This window comes from Leopardus geoffroyi, chromosome D4, assembly GCF_018350155.1.
Source record: "Leopardus geoffroyi isolate Oge1 chromosome D4, O.geoffroyi_Oge1_pat1.0, whole genome shotgun sequence".
Lineage (NCBI taxonomy): Eukaryota > Metazoa > Chordata > Mammalia > Carnivora > Felidae > Leopardus > Leopardus geoffroyi.
The window spans coordinates 41,064,858-41,085,754 of NC_059342.1; the positions used below are offsets into that span (position 1 = coordinate 41,064,858).

The following is a 20,897-nucleotide window of genomic DNA, read 5'->3' on the forward strand; positions in this document are numbered from 1 at the left end:
GGATTCATTTAACGTCAAATGCAATTCTGTTCTCATCTTTGATGAACACATATCAGTACGAACTACTAATTCTTCCATTACTATAATATTAAAATGCAATCTGTATGGCGTCGATTCTTTAAGGGTGGCATTTTTGGATTAAATGAGGCACGTTGATGACTTTTTACACAGTCACTAGGATCTCTTTAACAGGTGGATTTGGCTATAAGTGTTGATATTATAGAGCTTGATATATGTTACGATAGTGTGGAGATCCTATAGTAAATCTTTTAGAAGTTGAAGTTTTACGGGGCGCCTGGGTGGCTCAGTCGGTTAAGCGGCCGACTTCGGCTCAGGTCATGATCTCGCGGTCCGTGAGTTCGAGCCCCGCGTCGGGCTCTGTGCTGACAGCTCAGAGCCTGGAGCCTGTTTCGGATTCTGTGTCTCCCTCTCTCTGACCCTCCCCCATTCATGCTTTGTCTCTCTCTGTCTCAAAAATAAACATTAAAAAAAAAAAAAAAAAAGAAGTTGAAGTTTTACTAGGCAGCCAGATCTCAAGATCTGCAGGGGAACTTCAATGCTATTGTTGCTAACTTATAAAGGAAAGAGAACTCCATTACTTTTCAAAAGGTTAAAAAAAAGTAGCAGCCTAATGTGGTCTTGAAATATATGAAATTCTGTACTGCAGTGCTGTGCTATATAATTCATCCTTTCCAAATGTTAATTTTTTTTATTTCATTAGTGCATTTAAGAAATGATGTTTTCATACAGGCAATCTTGAATTGTGCATGCTTTGATTTTATTTTAATGTTTATTTATTTTTGAGAGAGAAAGAGAGCAAGGGCAGAGAGAAGGAGACAGAGGATCTGAGGCAGGCTCTGCACTTACAGCACAGAGCCCGATGTGGGGCTCAAACTGACCAACCATGAGATCATGACCGGAACTGAAGTTGGTCGCTTAACCAGACTGAGCCACCCAGGCGCCCCATGCATGCTTTGATTTTTGATGTGGAAAGTGTGCCATTACATAGCGCTGAAGTCCTTGTTGAAGTTTATTTCAATATAAATAGAAAGCTGTCATTTAAATAGATTTCAATACCTTGCCTTACTTGAGAAATAGGTGAAATATTGGTTTTGCATTTCCACACGGATTTTCCAGTTTATGGGTTTTTATGGAAAATCTGGAGAGATGGTTACTAATACCATTGTGGCACAGGATAAGGAATAAGGGTTCAGTGTACTATGACTTGGGCTCACATTTTGGCATAAACCCATGCAGTAGTTATAGGACCTTGGGAACATTACTTAACTTCTCTGATTCTTAGTTTTCCCTTGTGTGTAAAATAGGAATGATAATGTGAACCATCTCATTGGACTATGAAAAATGAATCAATGTAACGGTGAGATGCTTGTATGATGACAATCATATGGTTCAGTTGTCACTCAAGCTATGTCCCCCGCCCCCGCCCCCCCCCCCCCCGGCTTCCAGGACTTGGGGAATAATCACAAACATTTATTCAACATTTAGTCTGACAGACATTATTCAAGAACAGGCCTAGTGCCCTCATACAAAGGTGGAATGCTCCAGATAGTCAATGTTAGTAAAGGTTTGCTGTTTAGAACTTTCCCCCCTGTGATTATACCTCTAAAATTAAGATAGAAATCAGTGGTAGAACACTTAATACACAAAAATTCATCCCATGAATAAACTTTTAAGAAAAACCTTGGACTTTGTTTTATTTACATTTATGTCTAAAAGAACCTAAGTTTATTTTTCTAATTTAAATTTGACCTTCAGATTCTCTTAAATAATTAATTTTTACTCAGCTGATATTTGATTTACTTTCATTAGTTTTATTTAATATATAGCATATTCAAGAGAGTAATTTGAATTCTGTATCACAATGAAAATATTAATGTGAGGGTATTTTAATTATTGTATAGGATTACTTAACATATTATTCAATTATATCACAAAAAGAATTCTTACAATTGAAAAATTCTTCCAACAATAATTTCTTTTTATTTAAATGTCAGCAACCCAACTATATGAAGCCCTTTATGAATTATTCATATTTTTTTCAAATTCTTCTTAGACAGTAGTTTTAGGTAATTCTCAAGCGATTTGAAAACAGCATCTAATTCTAAATGATACTTTTCTACCACCTAATTCATAGCTTGCCTCACTTAAAATATTGCCAGGGAATTCAGCAACTTCCTGGACCTTCACATGGCTAGGACTATCATCTGTGTAAAGCTTCTGGGACCTGCTGGGTAGTCTGTAGCTGGTAAGGTCCAACAGAAGAACCTATGTGTGTTCCATCTCTGTATTTCTTAGGGATTCTCAGAGGGGACTTGGAAGCTGCGTAAGCTGATTTTTATTACAGCAACAGTATGGTGGTTGTCCCCTGCAGCCGGTGTCTGTTTCGTAAGGTCTGTAGTGCAGCTAAATGCAGTTTGTTTTCTACTCTGAGAAAACATTACTGCCACATTACTGCTTACATGCCATGTGTCACAATAAATCTAGCTACCGCTGGTCTGTTCTGTCCTTTTCAGAGTGTATTTTCCAGTTGAGAGCGCTCTCATGATTCTCTTTATTATCCTCCTTTTTTTTTGTCATTTAAAATGTGTTTCAGCTATTTCTCTCCCACTATATCTTATTATCATCTAACACTTTTAGTCTACAAGAATGTTGTAGTGCATATGTGAGGTTTAGAACAAACAACATTCAATATACTTTGAACACTTTTATGAGGTTCCTTTTCTTTCCATTATATTTTACTATTGATCAATTTCAGTTCGTTTACTGGGAAGGATTAACTTTTTCCTTTTATAAACTGATGGAATGTAAGAGGACATTTACAAAGGAATATGTGAGAACGTGGTACCAATAACCGTAAGCCATTACACAACAAAATCTTACAGCGTACTTTGAAATTTTAAAGGTGAAGTTTCATTGCTTCATTTGCTCCATTTTTTTTTAATAATCATCAACCATATGGCCTATTTGTAAAAGTAAGCTATTTTACATTTAGTTTGTTAATTTCCTTTTATCTTTTCAAGTGTCGTAGAAATAGTTATTAAAAAATTGTATATGTTTATATATGTGTGTGTGTATATATATATATATATATATATATATATATATATATGATGTGAAATAATATGGAGACTCAAAAGTTGCCACATATAGGTTGGGATTTAAAGAAGGCCATGCAATGACACTACGTGGAGAAGTGTTAAGTATTGCATTAATTATGCATATTAAATTTATGTAGACTTTTTTGGTTTATAGGACACTTTCACATCCATTGTTTTACTAGACATGTGTGAGTGTTAACTAGACTGTCATTTATTCAACCCCAAAAGTGGGTGAGTTACTTCATCTGCAGCTCCAGCTACGAATATGTCAATTACATTCTGCATAAGCCTTTTATTAGAAAATAATAAAAGATAGCGTTCCTAAGGAAGATAACTTAAAATTGCGGAACTTTTCATTCAAACTATCCATCTAAAATATAGAACACTAAGAACTGGAATTTATCCATGTGTTAATTTTACCATACCAGCATCTTTTACTATCTTATATTTATTGTAAATTGTCTGATTGCGTATCTCACAGACTTTCACGCTTTATTGTAAAATATGGAGTCCTCTAATTTCATCCCTGACTTGTGTGCCCAGTTGTAAGCTTGGTGGTTGTATCACTTTAACTTTATACTTTCTGTGGCAGCCTGCCTTGTGTGATCTACCCAGCAGCTCCTCGCTTCTTGATTAATATAATTTTCTAGTTGTCACACTATTAGAGTAAGGCTGAAGACAGTGCTGTTTCCTTTCCCAATGTTAGTTTTAGTGCCCTGAGATGTTTTACCCAATTTATCACAATCTAGGAATGTTTATTCATGAATTATGGTCATAACAGCAGTGAAGTTTTAAAAAATGTGTTATAGATGTTTTTTCCCCCGACCTAGGAAATGTAGCTTCATTCTTTATAACACTTGCGTTGTTGTCTTGCCTTTCATTTTGTATGACTGACTTTTATACCAAATTGAATAAGCCATTAGCTTTTAGTCCGTAGGAATGTGGATCCATAGATATTTCCCATTAGACAAAAGAAAATCTATAAAAGCGGTATCTCCCGGGGCTCGGTCTTCCTAGCTGGCCTAATGGTCTAACGCACTGCTGTACTGTGCCCTTATGAGAGAGAACTATGTGGGATGATTCCCTGAACATCCAGAACTATTAATTGGAGAGGTGTGCACTTTCTTTCATAGAACCTTAACTTTTGTACTATCCCACCTTTACTAATCAAATATTCTGATTGAGGGAATTCGTGTTCTAACTTTCGTATTTTTGAAACTATTACTGAACGAAATGATAGGCTTTGTATACCTTGTGTAGTTTACAATTCAAGTTTGCCAAAATAGGAGCTACTGTATGTAGGTAGCCATGTTGTTTTGATAAGTTTTTTTTTTAAAGAACGTCTTCTGAAAAAAGACCTCTACTGGTGATGGTTGCATAATTCTGTGAATACACAAAACCCCACTGAAGTGTACGCTTTAAAAAGGTGAATTATGTGGTATGTGAATTATATCTCCATAAAGCTGTTATTAAAAAAATTTCCACTGCACAAAATATTTTCATAGGTGCAAACTAATAGCATTTTAGCTTATAGTTGCAATCAAAAAAATTGTTAGCTTTAATAAATTAACACTTAAAGCTTTAGAAATATGAAATCATGTGTGCATTAAAAAATAACTTGTGCTCTTACTCAGTGGTAACACATGTTTATTATGGGAACGTCAGACACTTCAAATAAGAAAAGAGACATTTAAAAATTATGAGGGTCTTTTAAATATTCGCATCTACCATGTATTCTGCACCTAAGCTTTCCCTATATTTAACTACTTCCTTGGCACCTATATTTTTCTTGCCAGCTTTCATTAGCAATAAATAGCTTTTCATGATCACCTTAGGAAAATAACCAGATGTAAAAATATCTTCTCATAAGTAGTTTAGTGAAAGCATTGGCTTTCCCCGCCCTGGACTATGAGAGGCGTAAATGAAGGTGGGCAGTGACATCATCGTCCAAAGAAATACAGTCAACATATTGCAGAATAGCTTCGGATATACAGTCAGTTTGGGATTTGGTTGTAAAACATTTTGCTTTAAAACATTTTGGCTTTAAGGTGAAAACTTAGACTTGTGCCATCAGTTCTTATACAGGCAGAATATTAGTGTGTCTTTTTAAAACACTCTTGTTATCACATTTAGCATTAGCTTTCTAATGGCTAAAATTGTTCGCAACACAGTTTAAAGATAAATGCAGTATCAGGCTTTGAATTTTTTTTCTTTTTTTGGTAAATATTAAGACCTGAGTACAAAATGAGGGCTGTACTGCGGATTAAGTGAAATATCTCAAGGCTGTGCTGTTCTGATAACTGAACCTGAAGTGACCTTTCTCAGACACAATTACAGAGCTGTATGTTTTTCCTTTAATTTCATCAGGGGTTTAATTAGTATACAAATAAAACTTCCCTTATCTTCCTTTCTACCTAATTGGCTTGTCTTCGCTTATATATGAAGTATGTGAAAGTGGGCTGTAATTAGGGTGACCGTGTTAACCTTTTTTCCTCAAATGTACTGTTGCCTAAAGGCCTCAAGGCCTAAAAACAGCGCTTTGGATTATTGCTTTGCAATCACTATGGCTGTCCCACAGGTTTTCTCATGAGCAGAAGGGCTTTGGGTGCTGCAGGTTCCCACTGCTTAACAGGATCTTCATTCTTCTCCCCACTAAATGTTTATTGATTATCTCGCTGTTCCAGGCTCAGCCTCCAACAACTTAATATCAGGTGACAGTCAGGAGAGTTCTCCAAGTAATTAGAGTTGAGCATTGGGGGAACAATTAGGAGCAGAGTTATTAAACTTGATTTATCCTATTCTCTCCTGAACAGTTTCTTGGATATCAGAACATCACACTTTCACAATCTACCCTGGTTGAGAAATTAGTGGCTAACCTGCTGCTTATCATTGTTGCCTTGCTGCCTAGAGGCACACCCTCCTGGTTTCAGTTGTTCGGTTGGAAATATTAGAGTCCAGAAAGTTTATCATGGGTTTTAATTAGACAAACCTGGACAGGAGAAAAGCAAAGCTTCACTTAAAATTTTAAGTCAATATATAATACATGCTATAGATTGTATATGGCGGAGGTACGTATGTATGTACATTATATACACACACACTTAAATATGTTTTTCTTTCTTTAAAGCTCAGTGTTGAGGTTCTTAAAGATTCTAATTTTGTCATCAAAAACAAAAAAAGGTGACTATCAGGGGAAAGACATATTACTGAATCACTTTGATGTTCTGCACACATCTTTATGAACCTTAGAACCCATTGATGCATACGGATCCCATTGTACTGTACCTACCCCAACTCTTTGAAAATCGGAGTTCTGTTTCTCTCCGTTATGTGGCTCTGATCATTATCTCTTCATTTTCACAGTAAGGATGTGTGACCTCTGCAGCTTTGTTTATACCACTTTGTGTTCGTTTTCTGCAATTCCAGTCTTAGAATGGGCTAAATTCAGCTATTCTGAAATAGTGCGAGCTTTAGGAGAGTTTGGGGGCTCCCCGCCATTTCCCCCGAGAGAGGAAAATGAAAGCCAGAGGAAACAAGAAGATTTGGACATATGGTAGAAGTTCTAAATCTGTGAGATATATCTTCTTTGAAAGGATGTCATAGGATGGCTGAAAAGGCAAGTGTGGCTTTACAATGCTGCTAGGGTCAGGGGTTTTTCTCAGATTGGGCCAGTGAGCTTCACTCTGGACAAGGCTGGAGACAGTACCTTGAAACCCCTCTCAGATACACACCTCTAGTCATAGGAGCTACTGAGCAAGAGCATTGGAACGGATTGGCACAAATCCGTTATTTCTGTTGGAAAAAGAGTTCAAACTTTATGCATAGCTGGTAGTGGGTCGTTAATTTTATCTTCATATCTGAAAAATAGCATTTTTTATTAACTGAAAGATGTCAGAAATACTGGCTTTAACAGGACTCAACTGGATTTTACTTTTTTAGATAAAGAAATCTCATAATACTTCAATGCCTTTAAATATCTTAACATTGGTGCAAAATACGTAGGTTTAGCGTGGCCTTTAAAAATCTATTCTTTGTTGTCTTTTTAAAGTCGGTTTGAATCAGTGACTGTTTCCTATAGTGGGATGTTCTTGAAGATCTGATAATACTAAAGGCTGAAATAAAATATAATGTCTAATAAGTAATCCCAGTTTACTTATTTTTTATTTTTTAAATGTGTACTTGTCTGGAAGCAGCTTGACTGTTTGCAAAGGGAAATACTGAATTAAAAAACTTTTAACATTTTAAAACACCTGATTTGGCTGATGATTGCTTTCGTCGTATAGCATTTAGAATGAATTGTTTTAGCTCCGTGCAGGCAGCTTGAGTTTTCTGTACTATCTATTGTGAATGCTTTAAGAGAATACTGTAGAAAGAATTTTAAACATGAAATTATAGCTTTGTCAATTATATATATACATGTTGTGAACATTCATGTGTGGCTAAACTCTGAGAAAGAAGAAAAAATATTGTGTGCATGTAACCAATTGATTAGCTAGCTCACTGTATAGCAAATTCACTTGAAAAACTGACAAGCTCATATCCTAGAAATTTCATAGGCAAAGGAATGAGCAAGGTTTCAGTGCTCAGGGATCCTGTGATGCCTATATTATTTTGAATGAAGTCTAGAAAAGACTCCTTTAGATTGTGAGGTTCTGGTTCTAAGACCTTTAGCCCGAAAGGGAGTTTGGCACTTGCATCTTGACATTTTTGTGCTACGCGAATATTTCAGATTAAAGCAAATAGCAAAATATCAATCAACAGATTTTATAGTTCTGTGGCTAGGAAAATATTTATGGGACACAAATAATTCTGAATGCAAGTATTATTTGCAACTTTCTCTGTTAGATGAAACATGTTGATTGCATTTGTGTGGCTATGTTTGACATGAGAGTTATTTAATGGGAAGTAAGGGAGTTTTATTTTGGAGTCCAGTTTGTTTGTTCCCTGAGATGCCCATAGTCACCTGTTCTGGATATATTTATAAGTAAAGTGGTGGTACTTTTAAATCTTGGGTTCCCCCTTCTCATGTAGGTGTCCTAACCCACTTTCCCCTCGCTCACAAACACACTTTGGGCTTATGATAGTTCTTGTTTTACACAGACTCTAAATTTCATGTGCTTTCTCCCCTGAAAATCTTTATTTTGTCATCATTCAAAGAAAATGCTACTTGAGGTTTTTATAATCAGATGTTTTTTTGTAAGAATAAGATGTATTTGCCTTATGGTATTTGAAAAAAATAAAATAGAGTTGTATTTTGTAGCTAAACATTTTTCAAAATCTTCTCGGATCTATCATTTCTAATTAGTAAGTATGTAAAATTTTTGCAGAAAATTTGTTAAACCTTGATGTGTAATGACCCAAGTCTACTTCTCAGTCAGTCTGTATCCTTCTTTGTTTAATAGCCTATGGCATAAATTGAAGTTAATTATCAGGGCTGACAAGTAACTCTGTTTTCTGTCTGCTTGCAGAGTCTCTCCGAGGCAAAGATGGAGCTGAGAAGAAAAGATCAATCTCTGCGTCAGCTCAATAGACATCTTACCCAGCTGGAGCAGGACAAGCGTCGACTGGAGGAGAACATCCACGATGCAGAGAGTGCCCTCCGCATGGCAGCCAAGTGAGCATTCGGACCTTGGGGAGATCACTTAAAACAGACAAAAGATCAATTCTTACTTTCATGCTCCGGGTTTTAGCCCTGGATAATACAGTGTTAGAAAACAAAAGTACAGCTGTCTCTCTTTGAAATTCTCTGATATATCCTCAAAAAAGAAAACTCTTAACTCAACATGCTAACTGTATATTTTATTGAGAAACCTCAGAAAAGTATAAGGTTCTATATAACCTCTAATTATGTGTATTTTGGGCTCTGTTGTACTGTTACAAGTTTGAAACCATGATTTCATTAATATGAAATGGAATACACTTTATTCAAAAGTTTTTCGTAGTTCCTTCTATCACATATTCCCCATTCCCTTCTGCCCCATTGCCCCCCAAATTTTGCTCGGCATATAATATACCAATATTGCAAGTCATAGTTCCATAAAAAATGTTAATATATAATCAACATATATATCATAGCATCTTCTTAAGTGCAATAAAACACATTGATCATGAAAAAGTCACTTAATTTTATAGCTGTATATTCTAATATGTCCAACAGAAAAAAAATACTGTTTTTAGAGTGGGCATCTATGTAAATGTGATGAAAGTGGTTTTCCTTTTACCAGGTAATCAAGTTGACATACACTCTGAAGTTCAAGTTGAACAATTCTCTTGGGTATTTTTATTTGTTCCTCACATCAAATTTCATGGAATACTTTAGGACAGCCATTTGTACAACAGCATGGCTTAAAGAGAATCTATTTATGGATTAAAGAAACATCTAATTTTAATAAACTCGGTGTTTTCTGAATTTGGAATTCTGGACTCCTGTAATTACATATATATGTATATGTGTGTGTGTGTGTGTGTGTATATATACATATATATATATACATACGTGTATGTATGTATATATATACATATAAACATATATACATGTATGTGTGTGTATACATATGTGTGTATATATATGTGTGTATATATATATATATATAAATTAAAATTTTTTTGAGACAGACTCTTGTTAAGCATCAAATATTGTGAAATATGAATGTAGTCTGTAAACTAAATCACAAAACAGGGAATCTGCCCTCTAGGATATCTACAGCTTTGCCATTGGGCTTGGGAAATTGCTCACACATAATGAAAAAATGAGTTTACACAAGATCAAAATATTGCTAGGTTTGAATACCCACCAGTAGTTCTTTGGAAAATTGTAAAGCTCTGTAATGTCTGTGATCTGTGACCATGATCACATGTCCTTGTAACACAAAAGAAAGTTAATTTGAAATTTGGAGAGCTCATACATTTTCAATTTATAAATTACCATTAAATTTTGTCTTCAGCATTTTCATCCAAACTTTTAATTTAATTGTATTTATATTGACGTGTAGTTGGCATTCAATATTATATTCAGGTATACAACATAGTGATTCAACTTTTGTATACACTGTGAAGTCATCACCATGATAAAACTATCACTCACTAAAAATATTCTTCCAATATTGATTATATTCCCTATTCTGTACATCTAAACTTTTTATTTCATTATTAAGGCTAAATTCAATCTACAGAGCTGTTAGAAGAAACTAGTAACTTTACATGTTTCTGGTCAAGGTCATAGAAGAGGGTTTTTGTGCAATTATTGTAACACAAAGAGCCTATGTAGAAAGGAAAATATTATTTTGCATAATATGGCCATTCATGATATATCTCCACCACTATGATTTTTAAAATCTCCTTCATTAGAAATCAAAAGAATAAAAGTTCAGCCTTTCTAGCACATTTTAAACCAATAATGTAATCATGGTTTCTTTTCTCTTCCTTTTTTCACTCTTTTTTTTTTTTCCACTTTGAGGATATCCTTAAGATTTTTCCCCCCTCTAATTTATGGCAGGCAATATAACTAAAGGTAAGGGTTAAATGTGGAAATATACAAGTGAATATGGTTGGATTTTGCACTTTTAGAAAGAGTGCAATAATAACCAACCCATGTTTTTCAATAATAGTGACTTATCCTACAATGTGTAACAGTTGCTGTAAGGCCTGGGCGTTACTAATACCTAATTTTAATTTATTTTCTAGAGACAAAGAATGTGTTGCCAATCATATGAGAACAGTAGAAAATATGCTTCATAAGGTAGTATAATTTTTCTTCAATATTGTTCAACTTGTGTTATGACATTGTTTTCCTAGTTATCAGTTTTATTAACCTCAAGATACTTTAATTAATTTTGTAACTTTCTTAGAAAATAAATTCACGAAAAGGTCCTTCCAAATGACTAACAACTTGTATTATACAATGCTGTATTGCATAACTTTCTTCAGAATTTACCTATGTCCTTGCTAAAACTATGGAAATAGTGGTTTCCCCAAACTGGTATAATTGCACTTGAGTTATTGGTGGTCTTTGCTGACTGAACCAGAGGTCATTATGATTCTTACATGTCTCATAATGATAAAATGTTTGACCACACTGTCTAACCTCTTACCGCTCTCAAACCTACCATCCTATGTGTGTATACATAGAGGAGGCATAATGATATGTATCTGGCAGTACTTTTCAAGTTGTAATTTTCCTTCTTACAAAATGTGTTAAGTTAGCTTTTAATTTGTAATGATGAGTAGTGTTTAAGGATGTTATGATATTACTAAGAACTTATATTAACTCTGTTTTTTGTTAACATTCCAGATTGAAAGATGTGTTCATTATTTCATTATTTAAACATTTTCATTAGAGAAATGTTATTTATGTTATTATTAATTATGTTATTATGTTATTAATGTTATTGTCTAATAGACAATTTCTTGGAAATATAATTACCTAGTACTTTTAAGATATATGGAATTCATGAATGAATCATATTTAGAATAATTCTTGGAATTAAATTTATTATATAATATAGTTCGGAAATCACTTAAAAATACCCCAAAACAAATCTTTTTAAGGAGATATTAAATAAACATTAGCAAACTAATACTTCATACACTTTAACCTTGTGGAAAAAACTAGGCCTGTGTATTCCTTTAGATATTGAAAGTGATTAGCATTATTTCATATCACCCAAAGCACTTTCAAAAAAATCTAATATTCTGAATGCTATGTTTTAAAGTAGTATTGTTTGAAACTGTGATTTGTCCCTCTCACCATTTAAAAAAGTTTAGTTTAGACATAGATACATCAAATCCATATATGCTAGAAATCTGAAATTTGATTTGTAGGAAAAAAAGACATCTTTGGTTAGATTTTTTTTGTACTTGGTGAAATCTTTGAAAGGAGAAATCGGTCATGTCATACATATAGCACAACTTTTTATATAGTTGATGTTGCCTTGAATTGTTTGTTCATTTTCCCAGCTAGAGGGAAACAAATGTTGGGTGGCATCTACAGTGAGGAGTGGACTTTGACATCAGAGAAAAACCATCATCAGTATGGAACATAAATGTTGTACCTTACCCTTTCATTGTGAGGGTGGCAAAATACATATTTTAAATACGATCAAGACTGCAATAGGACAATTATACTCATGCAGTTCTTCAGTTGCAGTTCATCTTTTGGGTTTTGTGTGTCATATGGAAAGAAAGATATCTATAGAATTGGCCTAGAACTGCTGTAGATTTATTTTTGGTTATAGCTTTTTTCCCCTTCAGATTTAGTTAATTATTTTACTTGATGTCTCTGGAAATTTCTATTTACATAGTGGTTTTTAAATTATCAATTACTTTTCAAGCTTGAAGTAAAAATGTAGGGAAGGCTAATTGATGGTTGGGCTAATTCTCTGTTCTATGAAGTTTAGGTGTGAATGAAAGGATGCTAAAGAAGTGGCCCAGAGAATCGCTCATGCCAGCCCACTGGTGTTGCCCGCTGTCCTCATGCCAGCTTTTGCAAGTTTATTTTTGTGGCCCCTTCGGTCTGTCCAGAGGCATTTTGCCACCTTGGAGAAACTGGGAGTGGTACAAAAGGAGGGTCTGGGCTCTTTCATGGTTAAAATGGTTGTGGTTACATCCAAACTCTTCAGAGTAGTTTACTGTACATAGCCAAAATAGCGTAGCTATTTATATTTCTCTTTTTTTTAACATTTATTTATTTTTGAGAGAGAGAGAGTACACATAAGCAGGTGAGGGGCAGAGAGAGAGGGAGACAGAGGATCTGAAGCAGGCTCTGCGCAGCACAGAGCCCCATGTGGGGCTCGAACGGATGAACCGTGAAATCATGACCTGAACCAAAATCAAGAGTCCGATCCTCAACTGATTGAGCCACCCAGGTGCCCCAATATTTGTTATTTTTTAAACTTGATACATTACATTCAACTTTTCAAATCCTGAAACTGTATTATACAAAGCAGTTGAGTGGATATTAATTTTAAAATTCCATTTGGGACGGATACTAGTATTTAATAGGAAGGCCAGTCATTTTCATTTGAAAGCATATACCTTATTTCAAAGAAACAGATGTTTTATTTTAATTTCATGTAAATATATGTATGTATGTATTGTGACTTTTTAATGTAGGCCAGAAGTTAACTTTTTATTAAGAAACTTTTTAGGGGCTAATTTCCGGTTATTGGGTTAAGAAAAATAACAAAAGAAAACAAAATCACAACTTTCCATGAGGTACATTTTTGATGTACACACTTCTCTATTTAGTTGAGCTCTCAGATGTTTGGGAAAAAACCAGAAGTATTGAATTAAAAAAAAGTAACCATTTTAACCATTTTAAAATGTACAATTCCGTGGCTTCCAATGCATTTATAGTGTTGTGCAACTATCACAACTCTGTTTTCAGAATATTTTTATCACCACAAAAAGAAATCCAGACAAATTAAGCAGTCACTCCTATACCTTCTTATTCCATTCCATAGGATGTCTTTTTACTTTCTTGATAGTGTCCTTTGATGAAAAAGTTTTTTATTTTTATTATTATTTAAAAATTATTTTTCAATGTTTATTTATTTTTGAGAGACAGGTCAGAGTATGAGCGTGGGAGAGGCAGAGAGAGAGGGAGACACAGAATCCGAATCAGGCTCCAGGCTCTGAACTGTCAGCACAGAGCCCGATGTGGGGCTTGAACTCACGAACCATGAGATTATGACCTGAGCCGAAGTCAGACACTTAACCGACTGAGCCACCCAGGCACTCCAAAAAAGTTTTTTTTTGTTTTTTTTTTTTTTGTTTTTTTTTTTTTCAACGTTTATTTATTTTTGGGACAGAGAGAGACAGAGCATGAACGGGGGAGGGTCAGAGAGAGAGGGAGACACAGAATCGGAAACAGGCTCCAGGCTCTGAGCCATCAGCCCAGAGCCTGACGCGGGGCTCGAACTCACAGACCGCGAGATCGTGACCTGGCTGAAGTCGGGCGCTTAACCGACTGCGCCACCCAGGCGCCCCTCAAAAAAGTTTTTAAATTTTGATGAAGTCCGTTTTTTTTCTTTTGCAGATCATGTTTTTGGATTCTTTTTTTTTTTTTTTTTTTAATTTTTTTTTTTCAACGTTTATTTATTTTTGGGACAGAGAGAGACAGAGCATGAACGGGGGAGGGGCAGAGAGAGAGGGAGACACAGAATCGGAAACAGGCTCCAGGCTCTGAGGCATCAGCCCAGAGCCCGACGCGGGGCTCAAACTCACGGACCGCGAGATCGTGACCTGGCTGAAGTCAGAAGCTTAACCGACTGCGCCACCCAGGCGCCCCATGTTTTTGGATTCTTATCTAAGAATACATTCTTTGTCATATCCAAGATCATGAAGATTTTTCCCTGTGTTTTTTCCAAAGAGTTTTATAGTGTTAAATTCTCTGGAGTTTAAACTACAAACTTTGGAGTTACACTTTCTATTAACTCTTATATTTAGGCTTTGGTCCATGTTGAGTTAATTTTTATACTGGTGTAATACAAAGACCAAACTTGAGTTATTCCTACAGCATTTGTTAAAAAGACTTCTAATTCTCCCATTCAATGATCTCAGTACCTGTGTTGAAAATCTATTGACTATAGATGTTTTCTTTTATTTCTGGACTCTCAATTCTGTTCCATTGATCTACCACACTGTTTTGATCACTGTGGCTTTGTAGTAAATTTTGAAATTAAGAAATGTGAGTCTTCCAACTTTGGGTTTTTCTTTCAGGATTTGTTTTGGCTTTTCAGGATTCCTTGTAATTACATATGAATTTTAGAATCAGCTTGTCCGTTTCTGAAGAGGACAATTTGAATTTTGATAGTACTTCCTTCTTAAAAAAAATTTTTTTTTTCAACGTTTATTTATTTTTGGGACAGAGAGAGACAGAGCATGAACGGGGAAGGGTCAGAGAGAGAGGGAGACACAGAATCTGAAACAGGCTCCAGGCTCTGAGCCATCAGCCCAGAGCCCGTCGCGGGGCTCGAACTCACGAACCGCGAGATCATGACCTGGCTGAAGTCGGACACTTAACCGACTGCGCCACCCAGGCGCCCCAGTACTTCCTTCTTAACATTAAGTTTTGCAATCCATGACGTGGGATGCCTTTCCATTTATTTAGATCTTCTCTAATTATTTTCAACAGTGTTTTGTAGTTTTCAGTGTACAAGTTTTTCGCCTTCTTGCTTAAATTTATTTTTAAGTATTTTATTCTTTATACTATTGTATTTTCTTAATTTATTGGTTCCTAATTATTCGCATTTAGAAATATGAGTGATTTTTATATGTTGCTTTTGTATCTTGCAACTTGGCTGAATTTTTTAGCTCTAATAATTTCTTTTGAGGGTTCTTTAGGATTTCTCTATATGAGATCATGTCATCTACAAATAAAGATATTTATTCTTTCTGGTTTGGATGCCTTGATTTTATTGTTTTTTGTTTATTTGTTGTTATTGTTGTTATTTTTGTTTTTGCCTAATTTCCTGCTTAGGACTTCGAGTTCTAGCAGTGAGATGACAACAGATATCTTTGCATTCTTCCTAATCTTAGGGGGAAAGCTTTTGGACTTACACCATTAAGTATGATATTAGGATCATGTGCTTTATCAGATTGAGGAAGTTCTTTTCTGTTCCTAGTTTTTTGAATTTTTCTTATAAAAGGTTGTTGGGTTTTGTCAAATGCTCTTTCTACATCAAAAGTAATGATCTTTATTTTCAACCTTCATTCTATTAATGTTGGGTACTTCATAGATTGATTTATGTATGTTGAACCATGCTTGCATTCCTGTTATAAATATCACTTGGTTATCATGTGTAGTTGTTTGAATATGTTGCTAGATTTGGTTTGCCAGTATTTATTTTTGAGGATTTTTGCATCTATGTTCATAAGGGATATTGGTCTATAGTTTTCTGGTGATATCTTTGTCTGGCTTTGGTATCAGAGTAATGCTGGCCTCATAGAATGAGTTAGGAAGTGTCCCTTCCCCTTCAATTTTTTTGGGGGAGAGTTTGAGAAGGATTGGTGTTAATTTTTTAAACATTTGGTAAAGTTTACCAATGAAACTATCTAGTCCTGGGATTTTTGTTATTGGAAGGTTTTTACTTACGTATTCATTCTTTTTCCTTGGAATAGATGTATTCAGATTTTCTGCTTCTTTTTTAGTCTGTTTTGGTACTTTATGTGTTTCCAGGAATTTGTTTGGTTCATCTAGGTTACCTCATTTGTTGACATTGTTCATTTTCTTAGTATTGTTTTTTATTTCTGTAAGGTCACTAGTAATGTCCTCACACTTATTCCTGATTATAGTAATTAATTAATCTTTTCTTCTTGGCAAGGCTAGTTAAAGTTTGTCGAAGTTGTTGACCTTGCCAAGGAATCAGATTTGGTTTTCTTGATGTGCTCTGTTATTTTTCTATTCTCTATTATCTCTACACCATTCTTTATTATTTCTTTCTTTGGTTTAGTTTGGGCTTAGTTTGCTCTTCTCTTTCTATGTCCCTCAGGTAAAAGAGGTTATTGACTTGAGATCTTCTTTTTTAATGTAGGTATTTGCAAGTAAAAATTTTTGTGTGAGCTCTGCTTTCACTGAGATTTCACTGAGATTCTGTTGCCAGGTGCATATATATCTGGAAATTGTTGTATCTACTTGGTGGATTGATTTTTTTATTATCATAGATTTTTTTTTGTCTCTTGTAACATTTTTTGTCTTAAAGTGTGTTGTGTATGTTAGTATAGCTGTTCCAGCTCTCTTTTGGTTACTGTTTGCATGGAATATCTTTTTTCTATCCTTCTAATTTCTTTTTTTTTTAAGTTTATTTGTTTTGAGAGAGAGAGAGAGAGAGAGCATGCACATGCATGTGTGTGTACAGGAGGAACAGAGAGAGAAGGAGAGAGAAAATCCCAAGCAAGCTTCACAATGTCAGCACAGAACCTGACGTGGAGCTTGATCTCACAAACTGAGATCATGACCTGAACTGAAGCCAAAAGTTGGATGCTCAACCACCTGAGCCACCCAAGCCACCCAGGCACCCATATCCTTCTACTTTCAATTTATCTGTGTCTTTGTGTCTAAGATACCTCTTGTATACAACATATAATTAATCATTTAAAAAAATTTTTTTAATGTTTTATTTTATTTTTGAGAGAGACAGAGACAGAGCGGGAGGGGCAGAGAGAGAGGGAGACACAGAATCCGAAGCAGGCTCCAGGCTCCAAGCTTGTCAGCACAGAGCCTGACGCAGGGCTTGAACTCACAAACCATGAGGTCATGACCTAAGCTGAAGTCACTTAACTGACTGAGCCACCCAGGCGCCCCTATAATTAATCTTTTTTTTAACACAGTCTGCCAATCTTTGACTTTTAATTGGAGAGTTTAATCAACTTACATTTAATATGATTAGTGATATGGAAAGACTTCTGTCATTTTCCTTTTTTTCTATATGTCTTATATCTATATTCCTCAATTTCTGTTTTAGTCCCCTCCCTTTTATTGTGTGATAGATAGATGTTTTGCAGTATAACATTTGTTTTCCTTCTCTCTTGTTTTGCTATATATTTTTAGTTATTTTCTTAGTGGTGGCCTTGGAGATTACAATTAATATCTTAATTCTTAGCAGTCTACTTTGAATTAATAACCTTAGTTTCAGTAGTATATGAAAACCTTGGCCCTATGTAGCTCCATCCTCCCCTTATGTTGTTAATGTCACAAATTACATCTTTATATATTGTGTGCCCATCAACATAGTTTATTATTATTGTTTTATGTAGTTGTCTTTTAAATAACATGGGAAAAAAAGAGGAGTTACAAATAAATAATACATTATTACTGACTTTTATATATACCCATGCAATTTTTTATATGAGCGCTCTTTATTTCTTCATGTGGATTGGAATTGCTGTCTGGTGTTTTTTCATTTCAGGCTGAAAAACTCCTTTTAGGGTTTCTCCTAAGGCAGGTCTAGTGGTGATGAACACCCTCAGCTTTTGTTTATCTTGGATAATTTCTCTTTCATTTTTAAAGAGTATTTTTGTTGGATATAGAATTCTTGGTTGATAATCCCCCCCCCGCCCCCGCCACCCCATTAAACACTTTGAATGTGTCAACTCTGAAATTTCTATTTGGTTCCCTTTTATACTTTCTATCTCTGTGTTTGTATTTTCTATTTTGGAAGACATTGTTCTTATAGTTTCCTTTGTTTTTTTGTATATGGTTTCCCTTAGCACTTTAAGCATATTTGAAATAATTGATTTAAAGTCATCGTGTGATAAATCCAATGTTGAGGCTTCCTCGGGGACAGTTCCCATTAGTTTCTGTTTTTATTGTGTATGGGCTAGACTTTCTTATTTCGTTGAAAACTTCATAATTTCTTGTTGAAAAGTGGATATTTTGAATAGTGCAATGTGGCAACTCTGGAAATCAGATTCTCTTCCATCCCCGGTGTTAGTTGCTTCTGTTTACTGTGGTGGTTTTTGTTTGGTCAGTGACTTTACTGAACTAATTTTTTTAAGTTTGTATTCTTTTCTTTTTTTTTTCAACGTTTATTTATTTTTGGGACAGAGAAAGACAGAGCATGAACGGGGGAGGGGCAGAGAGAGAGGGAGACACAGAATCGGAAACAGGCTCCAGGCTCTGAGCCATCAGCCCAGAGCCTGACGCGGGGCTCGAACTCACGGACCGCGAGATCGTGACCTGGCTGAAGTTGGACGCTTAACCGACTGCGCCACCCAGGCGCCCCTGTTTGTATTCTTTTCTTTAGAAAATATTTATTATTGAAGCATAGCTGACAGACAATGTTATATCAGGTTCAGGCACGCAACATAGTGATTTGACAATTCTGTACGTTACTTAGTGTTCACCATGTTAAGTGGTCACCCTCTGTCACCATACAATATTATGACAATATTGTGTTCTGTGAGCTTTATTTTTCATCTCTGTGTAAAGTCTGTATTCTTCATCAGGTAGGGCCACTGAAATCACTGTTCTGTTAACTTAGTGCTCTGCTGGTGTATCAACAAAGATTTCCTTACATACAGAGATTCAGGGTTTTTTTTTTTTCTTTTTCTTGATTAAGCTTTCGTGTGGTTTCTATAAAGTTTCAGTTAGTTTCTAGAGTTCTGCAAAAGTTGATTCTGACAAATTTTGTCAGTGCATTCATTGTTTTTGTGTAGGAACTGGTTTTTGGAATTCCTTATTCCACCATTTTTGCTAACATCATTCCCTAAAGTCATATACTTTTGTTTTCCTAATGACTTTACCAGTAGGTTTCTAATATTACTGATAACAAAGACTCCCAGGAATTGATTTCTTCTTTACATTAAGAGGCTCTCCAAACATGCTTAAGTATTTCTATTTTGAGAAAAAGAAAGTACAATAATTATATTTAAAATAACGTTCAGGATAAGGTAATGAGTGGATGTACAGGATAATATCTGAATTATTTAGGGTTAGGTATGAGAAAAGTAAATATTTATTGGGTGATAACCAAGTGCTTAACAGAGAGATGTCTTGGTTTATACTATAGCAGGGAGTAAAAGTAAGTAAATTTAGGTAAAATTGGAATGTAGAGAAGAATGAACTTTTTTTGGAGTCATTTTTTATTATTGTCAACTTAGCAGAATGGCTGGATTCTTGAGACTTACAGAGATTGCTTGAATCCTATGAGTTCGGAACGATTAACTACAGTGTTTCCTGTATATGATTGCAGTAGCCTATGAACTTTAAAGGTACCTCTGACCATTTACTCAGAAGTATTAGCTGCCTTTTCAGTAAAATGTCTGAAAGATAAAACAGGAAGTCACAATCCGGAAGCCTCAGAAGGCTCTAGAAGACCTTGCATCTATAAACCCTGTAAATTTATCGGGCTGAAATGACACTGAAACAATAACTAGGAAGCCACAGGAATTTTTGCTGATGTTCTTTTAGATTCCTTTCTATAGTAAAGTTACTTAAAACCTCTAATCCATCATAAAACACAATATTTAATGTGAATTGTTGAGTTCGACAAATGCTTTTTAAATGTGTATTATATTCTGGAGCTGTACCAGTTTTGGGGGAAACAAACAACCAAAAATTATATATATACACACACACATATGTGTATATATACACATATACATATATTTATACATATATGTATGTATATATACATATGTATATATGTACATATGTATGTATACATACATATATATGTATGTGTGTATATATACATATATATATATATATATATATATATATATATATATATATACATATAGCTTAGTCCTTTCCCTCAAGGCAGAGACACATAATTGCAGTATACCATGGTAAACACGGATCCGTAAGATGCAGTTCGACATCCATTTAGATAGTTATTCATCTATGATGCATACCTAGAAAACTCACGGGTTGGCTGGAGGTTTCCTAGAAAAGAATGAATGCCCTGATGGGGCTGAAGTGTGAGGGAAGACGGGAAAGGCATTCCAGCAGAGAGAATAGCGTGTGCAAGTTCATGGTGGCACGAATAGCCAGACATCCTCCGTTCAGCAGTGAGTGCAAGGAGAATGCAAGAGATGAGTCCGAATGAGGCACTTGGAAGCCAGGTCATAGCAGAACTCTTCTTTTGTTCGTTGTTTTTTTTTTTTTTTTTTTGCCCATCTAAGACCTTGGATCTTTATCATGGAGGCAGTGGGAGTAAACCAGGGTTTACGCTAGGGATGAATGTGGTCAGGTTTCTTATTGAATCTGGGTTCTGGAAGGCATATTTGCAGACTGGATATCGTAATGAAATGGTTTTAAGAGCCATGGGTCTAGGC

At 35.1% G+C, this 20,897-nt stretch overlaps 1 protein-coding gene across 11 annotated transcripts in view; it reads left to right on the forward strand.

The window, feature by feature from the left end:
- Positions 1 to 20,897, forward strand: part of CCDC171 (coiled-coil domain containing 171) — a 312,701-nt gene that overhangs the window by 203,483 nt on the left and 88,321 nt on the right. For all 11 annotated transcript variants that reach the window (XM_045470282.1, XM_045470288.1, XM_045470291.1 and 8 more), the window contains 2 exons: positions 8,588 to 8,733; positions 10,803 to 10,857. In XM_045470282.1, the coding sequence (XP_045326238.1) occupies positions 8,588 to 8,733; positions 10,803 to 10,857 (201 nt within the window). The remainder of the gene's footprint in view (positions 1 to 8,587; positions 8,734 to 10,802; positions 10,858 to 20,897) is intronic.